General features: G+C 39.3%; 1 protein-coding gene across 5 annotated transcripts in view; it reads right to left on the bottom strand.

Annotated features, from left to right (window-relative positions):
- Positions 1-266: 266 nt before the first annotated feature.
- Positions 267-10,379, bottom strand: part of ACMSD (aminocarboxymuconate semialdehyde decarboxylase) — an 88,506-nt gene continuing 78,393 nt past the window's right edge. For all 5 annotated transcript variants that reach the window (XM_048869216.2, XM_048869218.2, XM_048869214.2 and 2 more), the window contains 2 exons: positions 1,516-1,614; positions 267-821 (listed from right to left, as the gene is read on the bottom strand). In XM_048869216.2, coding sequence (XP_048725173.2) covers positions 759-821; positions 1,516-1,614 — 162 coding nt within the window. In that variant the 3' untranslated portion in view covers positions 267-758. The remainder of the gene's footprint in view (positions 822-1,515; positions 1,615-10,379) is intronic.

Raw genomic sequence — 10,379 nt, 5'->3', positions numbered from 1 at the left:
TCACAAGTAGCAGTGTACTGAAACCTGAGCAAATGAAAGGGGAAAGAATAAGGGCAAAGCATTATCTTTCCGACGACTTAAAAATACTTTTAGGAAGAGATTGTCCAGGCAGTCACCCAACAATACTGAAAGCCCAGGTTTCAACCTACCCTTCACCATCCAAGAAAACTGGGACATCCTAGATAAAGAAAATAATTTTGTCAGCTGGGGAAGGTGTTCTAGACTGAGAATAAAAACATAAAATAAATTAGAAACAACCATTAATATATTTTCACATTTAAAACATGCAGCTTTATTCATGAAGAATACCCTTTTAAGTGAATGGAACATTGAATCACACTGTCAATTATTTATGTATTAATATTTACATTGTGATCATTAGGGTTCATAGTTAACAGCTGAAATAAATGGGGGAAATTCACAACTCTCATTGAGCTATTTGTTTTTTCAAGAAACCTGGTACTGATAACTCTGCATTGATTTGTATTCAGAAGATTATCATCATCACAATTGAAAGAAATGAAATCTCTGTAGAAAAGCAGGGATCCCAAAAATCTGCAGGTACAACCTAAATCCTTAGGACACAGAAATTCCCACATGTGGATTTCTAGTGCTTTTACTTTGAGGATACCAGTAAATACTATCATTTATATGTAGATTTTATTTGACATTGATTTGGTAGCAATACACATGTGTATACACGTACACAAATATATAAAAGGATACAATATTATCGCTGAAATTTGGTCTCTGTAAGGTTATTCAAATTGTTTTCTGTCAAGACCCAAAAATGCCAGAGCATTGCCAGCTTTGAGTTTATCCTGTAAAAGAATGTATATTTTTATAGAGAAACTTACAACTGTTGTGTATGTTAACACCTAAGGTCTGGAAACAGGTTTTTATTAATAATGTCTCAGGACATCTCTTTCTGTGGAATTACCTGCTGGAGGAGGCCTGGGATGCGGGAGCCATGAAATGATCTTACGAGGATTCCCCCATATCAGTCTATGGGGGTGGGGCAGAGAGTTTTCCCTAACTGTCCCACAAAATGAGATCTGCTTCCACTCTCGGGACCTGGTAGATTCCTACAGAGCTGAACATATTCCAAGAGATCCACAAGGCTCTGTGTCTTCATATTGGCTCTGGGGTCCCCACCCTTGTCTCCTTGGCTGCACAATTCCACACTGCCATATTGTTCACTCTTCATTTCCTGATTCACTATGGAGTGTATTGTAGAAGCTTGCTGCATAGCTCACAGCTTTCCTAAGCCATTTAGGCCCTAATTCAGCAGTCTATTCCTATTCAACAAAGCACTTAAGCACATACTTAAGTATTATCGAAGTCAAGCATGTGCATGTGCTTTCAGTGCTGTGGGGAACTGGTTCTTAAAGACTAAGAGGCTGATCCCATGCCCTCTGAAGTCAATGGAAAACTCTCATTGACTTCTTAGCACCTTAGATCAGGCCCTAAAAATGGAAGCTTAAAAACTGAAATAAAAAATGTAAAGAATTGTACCTTTAGTCCATTATCAAACTCTTCCATAGAATCAATCAGTTTTCCAGGTTCTAGTTCCCCCAGTGGAAAAGGGTAATCTGTTCCCAAAAGAACTTTGTCCTGCAAACAGAGAAACAAGTTGGGCATTTCATAATGAAATAAAAAAGCTGCATATCCTCTGTGGGGTTCTTAAAAACAGTATACAATGATGAGTATATGCCGCACAGATTTTCTGTAGTATCTATGTTTCAGTCATCTTAAGATTCTAAGTTTTGTTCTCTAAAAAAAACCCCAAACCCTGAAAAGAACACTTCCCAAGGTTTCCTTTATTTTGTACAAACAATTTTGAATGAACTGATTTTTGTATAGAAGGGGGGAAATTGACTGAACCCAAGAACAATGATTTTAAGGGCTAGCTATGCTTGGGTGTATTTTCATCTTGATACATGGAAAGTTCAACATGTAAATCCTTGGCATATGGAAAGAACATATATCCCTTTGCAGGAATGTGTTGAACAATGAAACCCTTCCTAGTTTGGTTAACTGAAGTAATCTGATATTGCCTTGAAATGTATAAAACAAAGTATCCAATGCTCATCTTCTTTGGGTTCTGACCTGGGTTGACTGCGATACACTGATTCATAATGGGGTCATGACCGGTTCTTGGTCATGTGGTCCCATAGTTAAGTTGCCTGTAAAGGGGAAAAGATGGGTTTATTTCCTTTATGGTATGTACAGAACATTTGAAAGGATAGCATAAAAAAAGCTTAGTTTTATTTCTGCTTGATTTTCCCATTAGAAATCCATATCTTGTGTACCTTGAAAGATTCTGTGGTAATTGGAAAACTAATGGAATTAGGACATTGTAACAGACCAGAGACTAAAAGCTGTGCAATTGAGATGGGGAGAGAATTTTAACTAGGCTGTTTAAAACACCTTTTTGATCAGATGGTTTCCCCAGTTTGTTCTATATGTTGTCCACACAAACTCTATCTACCAAGTGAAAACTTACTGCCTTCCTGACTCTCCCGCCGGCATAATTAAACCACCCCTAACAAGCGGTGGTAGCTATGTTGGCAGGAGAGTGTCTCCCGCCGACATAGCGCTGTCCATACCGTACCTGTGCTTTTGTTCATCGGGGGGTGGTTTTTTTCACACCTTGACTGACAATAAAGTTACCAACAAAAGTGCTAGTGTAGACATAGCCTTAGAGTGTCACGGTTCAATACAAGGTGTAACAGATATTTTTAGCATAAGCAGTTAACACATATCAGGGGACCATTCAATGTGAAGTGGGTGATTAACACCCCTCCAGTCATAGGGAGAAAAGGAGGTGGGAGGGAAGCAGCTGGGTGTGTGTGTGTGTTGTTAGTGGGTTACAGATTATTGTAATAAGATTGGTTTAGCAGTGACACTCTGAATTAGGTTCCCAGACCTGAAGAAGAGCTCTAGGTAGGCTCAAAAGCTTGTCTCTCTCACCAACAGAAGTTGGACCAATAAAAGATATTACCACACTGACCTTGTCTCTCTGTCCTGGGGTCAACACAGTTAAAACAACACTGCATATATTTTTAGAATCAGAGTTTAGAGTCAGAAAGGACCACTAGATCATCTAGTCTGACCTCCTGTATATCACAGGCCATCAGCACCACCCAGCATCTGCATACTAAATCCAACAACCACAACTTTTGAATGCTTGGGGTTGGCAGTACTAAAACAAAGTTATGAAGCATGTTCTCAGGTGTTTTAGGACAGGATTTCTTTTGCTTATTTGCCAAATGCTGCTTATTTTTTCTGTCTCCAGTAGGTGTCACCCTGGGGTCTATACAAGAAGATATATGAAAGTGTAGAATCTGCAAATTGGTTGTATTTTGTATGTGTACATCTGCTTTGCTACAAAAACCTTGGGGTTAGATTAGAATAGGAGAATATATACCATTTTTTTCTGCTAATACAATTTCTGAGAACAGTTTACATGAGAAACGTATTAGGGTCTGTGTATTTAAACACCTCAGGATGCTACTTGGTTTACAGTATGTTTTACTGATATTGGGACATTTTCTGCTCCAGAATACACACCTGGGAGAGAAACGTCGTTTCTTCTGTGTGCAACATAAGATACTCTAGAATATTAGTAGATGGATTTATTTGGAAAGGAGAATGAAATTCAATTTAGCATGTCAGATAAGATCAGCCAATCTAGGGAGATTCTTACATTTTTATTTAAGGTTCCTTATGTGAGCCAGAACAGAAGAAAGTCTGACATGCTGGTTTTTGTTCCTCTTTCACTAGAATCTTTGGTGTAAACTATCCCAATTTAGTTTTTGTTGTTAGTTTCCTCTGATTCAAAGTATTTTACAGCTGATCACTGTACTGCCAATGAACTGATCTGATGAACTGCAGATAAATAAGGACCTCTGAGAATACTGTAGCTCTGCCACTGATTTGCTGAATGGTTTTGGACAAATCAGCTTCTCTGTGCTTCGGTTTTATCACCGTCTATAAAATGGTGACTGTAATGCCTATTCACAGCCACCACCCTCCCAGAAGTATAGTGAGGATTCATTAGTTAATGTTTATAAAGCACTTTGAAGATGTTATTTATTAATTATCTAAGAGTATGGCGTAAATCCTTTTTCCCACTGAGGATTTGTAGTTTGACATATGAATAGATCCACTTAATATTGCAGCTCTGCTTTAAATAAGACATAGATATCAGGTAGGGCTGTCAAACAATTAAAAAAATTAATCGTGATTAATTGTGAGATTAAAAAAAATTGCAATTAATCACAGTTTTAATTGCACTGTTAAACAATAATAGAATACCATTTATTTAAATATTTTTGGATGTTTTATATATTTTCAAATATATTGATTTCCGTTACAACACAGAATACAGAGTGTACAGTGCTTATCTTTTATTATATTTGATTACAAATTTTTGCACTGTAAAAAAGATAAAACAAAAGAAATAGCATTTTTCAACTCACCTCATACAAGTACTGTAGTGCGATCTCTATCGTGAAAGTGCAACTTACAAATGTGGAATTTTTTTTTGATACATAACTGCACTCAAAAACAAAACAATATAAAACTTTAGAGCCTACAAGTCAATTCAGCCCTTCTTCTATTTCAGCCAATCGCTAAGGCAAACAAGTTTGTTTACATTTACAGGAGATAATGTTGCTCGCTTCTTATTTACAATGTCACCTGAAAGTGAGAACAGGCATTCACATTGGCACTGTTGTAGTGGAAGTTGCAAGGCATTTATGTGCCAGATATGCTAAACATTTGTATGCCCCTTCATGCTTTGGCCATTATTCCAGAGGACATACTTCCATGCTGATTACAAGTTCTGATTGATAACGATCCAAAGCAGTGCGGACTGATGCATGTTCATTTTCATCATCTGAGTCAGATGCCACCAACAGAAGGTTGATTTTCATTTTTGGTGGTTTGGGTTCAGTAATTTCTGCATTGGAGTGTTGCTCTTTTCAGACTTCTGACAGCATGTTCCACACCTTGTTCCTCTGATTTTGGAAGGCACTTCAGATTCTTAAACGTTAGGTCAAGTGTTGCAGCTATCTTTAGAAATCTCACATTGATACCTTCTTTGTGTTTTGTCAGATCTGCAGCAAAACTGTTCTTAAATTGAACAACTAGGTCATCATCTGAGACTGCTATAATATGAAATATATGACAGAATGCGGGTAAAACCACAGAGCAGGAGACATACAATTCTCCTCCAAGGAGTTCAGTCACAAATTTAATTAACACGTTATTTTTTTAACAAGCGTCATCAGTTTGGAAGCATGTCCTCTGGAATGATGGCCAAAACAAACATGAAGGGGCGTATGAATGTTTAGCATATCTGGCAATGCCAGCTATAAAAGTGCCATGTGAACACCTGTTCTCACCGGGCAGCATTATCTCCCGTAAATGTAAACAACCTTGTTTGTCTTAGCAATTGGCTGAAGAAGAAATAAGACTGAGTAGATTTGTAGGCTCTAAAGTTTTACATTGTTTTGGTTTTGAGTGCAGTTATGGAACAAAAAAAATCTACATTTGTAAGTTGCACTTTCATGATAGAGATCGCACTATAGTACTTTATGAGGTGAATTGAAAAATACTATTTCTTTTGTTTATATTTTTTACAGTGAAAATATTTGTAATATAAAGTGAGCACTGTACACTTTGTATTCTGTATTGTAATTGAAATCAGTATATTTGAAAATGTAGAAAACTTCCAAAAATATTTATAATAAACATTCTATTATTTATAATAAGTATTCTATTATTGTTTAACAGTGCAACTAAAACCACAATTAACCATGATTAATTTTTTTAATTCAGTTAATTTATTTTGAGTTAATCGCTTGAGTTAACTGTGGCTAATTGACAGCCCTAACTGCTGGTGATTAACCTAAGTGGACATTTTTACTCAAAAGAACTGTAACTGTAACATAATTTGTTTCACAGTAATAGAAGGCCTGAAACTTAAAGTACCAGAATCTGAAAGAGCATCAGGCTCTTCTTTTTCAGTTAGTGACTTTATGTGAGAAAGGAGCCAGCAAACAGAACTGTAAACAGGGAAGTTTGAGTGGGAGTTCTGTTGGAGGAAAAGATATTTGACTTAGGTGAGAAGGCAATGACAGATACAGAGGCAGCAGTGGTAGTGACCCAAGCAGTGGAAGACACAATGAAGATGACTGGATGTAGAAGCTGTGACATGTACATGATCCTGGATGGGGTACCCGAAAAGAGTTTCGTCTGCATGAAGTGCCGCCTGATAGAGCTGATGGAAGAAAAGATCCGAGGATTGGAGATGCAGGTGGAAACTCTGGTTGAGTTTAGAAGGGGATTCGAGTGGTTGATGGAGCAAAGACATGAGGAGGCTGAAGGGAAAAGCTCAGACTTGCAGATGGAAGCAGGACTGAAGAACTCTGAGGGGATACTGCTGGGTGAGAAAAGTGGACAGTGGAAGTATATGACTAAGAGAACCAGGCAGAGGAGAAGACGGGCTAGTGAAGGAGAAATAGAGCTCAGGAACAGGTTTGCGAAGTTGGAAAATGAAGAAGGGGCACAGCAGGTGGTCACTGAAGGTGAGAGGGCAAGGAAGAAGAGAAGAGCAGCTAGTCCTATAAGAAGAGGGCAAGAGTCAATGGAGATAACACCAAATATGAGCCCCAGAAGGACATGGGATGGGTTACAGGGGATTGCAAGGGACAATAGGAATTGAGAGGACTTGCAGCCAGAGGGAACAGGGGATAGACTGGAGAATCGCACCGTCACCAGGAAAAGGCAGGTCTACATGACTGGGGACTCCTTACTGAGAAGAACAGACAGGTCTGTAACAAGAGCTGATCAAGAGAACAGAAGGGTGTCTGCCAGGTGCTAAGATATGGGATGTGGACATGAGGCTGAAGAGGATCCTAATGGGAGTGGTGAAGAATCCACCGATTGTCCTTCGTGTGGGAACAAATGATACAGCTAGATTCTCGCTGGAACGTATCAACGGAGACTGTGCCAGGCTGGGGAAGACACTTAAGGAAATTGAGGCTCAGGTGATCACCAGTGGGATTCTGCCTGTTCCTAGAGAAGGGCAACAAAGGTGTGAAAAGATTATGATGCTCAACAGATGGCTCAGGCACTGGTGCTATAAGGAGGGCTTTGGGATGTATGGCCACTGGAAAGCATTCATGGACAGAGGATGGACTTCATCTGAGTATGGAGGGAAATAGACTTCTAGGTTGGAGGATGGCACAACTGATCAAGAGAGCTTTAAATTAGGAATCTGGGGGAGATGGTTGGGAGATGTCCAGGTAATCTCCATGCCAGATTTTAACATTGAGAGGGAAGAAAACGAAGTAAGAAAGGATACAGCTGTGGTTAGGAGAATGGACATAAGGAGGAAGAGTAGTGTACATACCAGTCTAATAGGTGATACTGGCGGAAGAATGTCTGTGCCTAATCAGGTAAAGAATGTGAGCAAGGCTAAACAGCAAAAATTAAGATGTTTGTACACTAATGCGAGGAGCCTAGGTAACAAAATGGAGGAACTAGAGCTACTGGTGCAGGAAGTGAAACCAGATATTATAGGGATAACAGAAACATGGTGGAATAGTAGTCATGACTGGCCTACAGGTATTGAAGGGTATGTGCTGTTTAGGAAAGACAGAAATAAAGGCAAAGGTGGTGGAGTAGCATTGTATATCAACGATGAGGTAGACTGTAAAGAAACAAGACATGATGGAATGGATAAGACAGAGTGTCTGGGCAAAAATCACATTGGGGAAGAAAGCTACTAGAGCCTCCCCTGGGATAGTGCTTAGGGTGTGCTATAGACCTCTGGGATCCGATATGGATAAAGACCTCTTTGATGTTTTTAATGAAGTAAATATTAATGGGAATTGTGTGATCATGGGAGACTAACTTCCCAGATACAGACTGGAGGACAAGTGCTAGTAATAATAATAGGGCTCAGATTTTCCTGGATGCGATAGCTGATGGATTCCTTCACCAAGCAGTTGCTGAACCAACAAGAGGGGATGCCATTTTAGATTTGGTTTTGGTGAGTAGTGAGGACCTCATAGAAGAAATGGTTGTAGGGGACAACTTTGGTTCGCGCGATCATGAGCTAATTCAGTTCAAACTAAATGGAAGGATAAACAAAAATAGATCTGTGACTAGGATTTTTGATTTCAAAATAGCTAACTTAAAAAAATTAAGGAAATTAGTTAGGGAAGTGGATTGGACTGAAGAACTTGTGGATCTAAAGGCGGAGGAGGCCTGGAATTACTTCAAGTCAAAGCTGCAGAAACTATCAGAAGCCTGCATCCGAAGAAAGGGGAAATAATTCATAGGCAGGTTTCAGAGGAACAGCCATGTTAGTCTGTATTCGCAAAAAGAAAAGGAGTACTTGTGGCACCTTAGAGACTAACCAATTTATTTGAGCATGAGCTTTCGTGAGCTACAGCTCACTTCATCAGATGCATACCGTGGAAACTGCAGCAGACTTTATATATACACAGAGAATATGAAACAATACCTCCTCCCACCCCACTGTCCTGCTGGTAATAGCTTATCTAAAGTGATCAACAGGTGGGCCATTTCCAGCACAAATCCAGGTTTTCTCACCCTTAGAGACTAACCAATTTATTTGAGCATGAGCTTTCGTGAGCTACAGCTCACTTCATCAGATGCATACCGTGGAAACTGCAGCAGACTTTATATATACACAGAGAATATGAAACAATACCTCCTCCCACCCCACTGTCCTGCTGGTAATAGCTTATCTAAAGTGATCAACAGGTGGGCCATTTCCAGCACAAATCCAGGTTTTCTCACCCTTAGAGACTAACCAATTTATTTGAGCAGGAATTGTAGACCAAGCTGGATGAGCAAGCATCTTAAAGAGGTGATTAGGAAAAAGCAGAAAGCCTACAAGGAGTGGAAGATGGGAGGGATTAGCAAGGAAAGCTACCTTATTGAGGTCAGAACATGTAGAGAAAAAGTCAGAAAGGCCAAAACCCATGTAGAGTGCCATGGACCTTGCAAAGGGAATTAAAACCAATAGTAAAAGGTTCTATAGCCATATAAATAAGAAGAAAATAAAGAAAGAAGAAGTGGGACCACTAAACACTGAGGATGGAGTGGAGGTTAAGGATAATCTAGGCATGGCCCAATATCTAAACAAATCCTTTGCCTCAGTCTTTAATGAGGAGCTTAGGGATAATGGTAGGACAACAAATGGGAAGGAGGACATGGAGGTAGATATTACCACTTCCAAGGTAGAAGCCAAACTTGAACAGCTTAATGGGACTAAATCGGGGAGCCCAGATAATCTTCATCCAAGAATATTAAAAGAACTGGCACATGAAATTGCAAGCCCATTAGCAAAAATTTTTAATGAATCTGTAAACTCAGGGGTTGTACCATAGGACTGGAGAATTGCTAACATAGTTCCTATTTTTAAGAAAGGGAAAAAAAAGTGATCCGGGTAACTACAGGCCTGTTAGTTTGACAGCTGTAGTATGCAAGGTCTTAGAAAAAATTTTGAAGGAGAAAGTAGTTAAGGACATTGAGGTCAATGGTAATTGGGGCAAAATACACCATGGTTTTACAAAAGGAAGATCGTGTCAAATCAACCCAATCTCCTTCTTTGAGAAGGTAACATATTTTTTAGACAAAGGAAATGCAGTGGATCTAATTTACCTCAATTTCAGCAAGGCATTTGATACGGTTCCATATGGGGAATGATTAGCTAAATTGGAAAAGATGGGGATCAATATGTAAATTGAAAGGTGGTTAAGGAACTGGTTAAAGGGGAGACTACAATGGGTCACACTGAAAGGTGAACTGTCAGGCTGGAAGGAGGTTACTAGTGGAGTTCCTCAGGGATCGGTTTTGGGACCAATCTTATTTAATCTTTTTATTACTGACCTTGGCACAAAAAGGGGGAGTGTGCTAATAAAGTTTGTGGATGACAGAAAGCTGGGAGGTATTGCCAATACAGAGAAGGACCGGGATATCATACAGGAAGGTCTGGATGACCTTGTAAACTGGAGTAATAGTAATAGGATGAAATTTAATAGTGAAAAGTGCAAGGTCATGCATTTAGGGATTAATAACAAGAATTTTAGTTATAAACTGGGGACGCATCACTTGGAAGTAACAGAGGAAGAGAAGGACCTCAGAGTATTGGTTGATCACAGGATGACTAGGAGCCGCCAATGTGATACGGCAGTGAAAAAAGCTAATGCAATCTTGGGATGCATCAGGCGAAGTATTTCCAGTAGAGATAAGGAGGTGTTAGTACCATTATACAAGGCACTGGTGAGACCTCATCTGTAATATTGTGTGCAATTCTGGTCTCCCATGTTTAA

This window comes from Caretta caretta, chromosome 11 (genome assembly GCF_965140235.1).
Source record: "Caretta caretta isolate rCarCar2 chromosome 11, rCarCar1.hap1, whole genome shotgun sequence".
NCBI lineage: Eukaryota > Metazoa > Chordata > Testudines > Cheloniidae > Caretta > Caretta caretta.
Note: the sequence above shows the minus strand (reverse complement) of the source record. Positions and strands in the feature narration are given on the sequence as shown.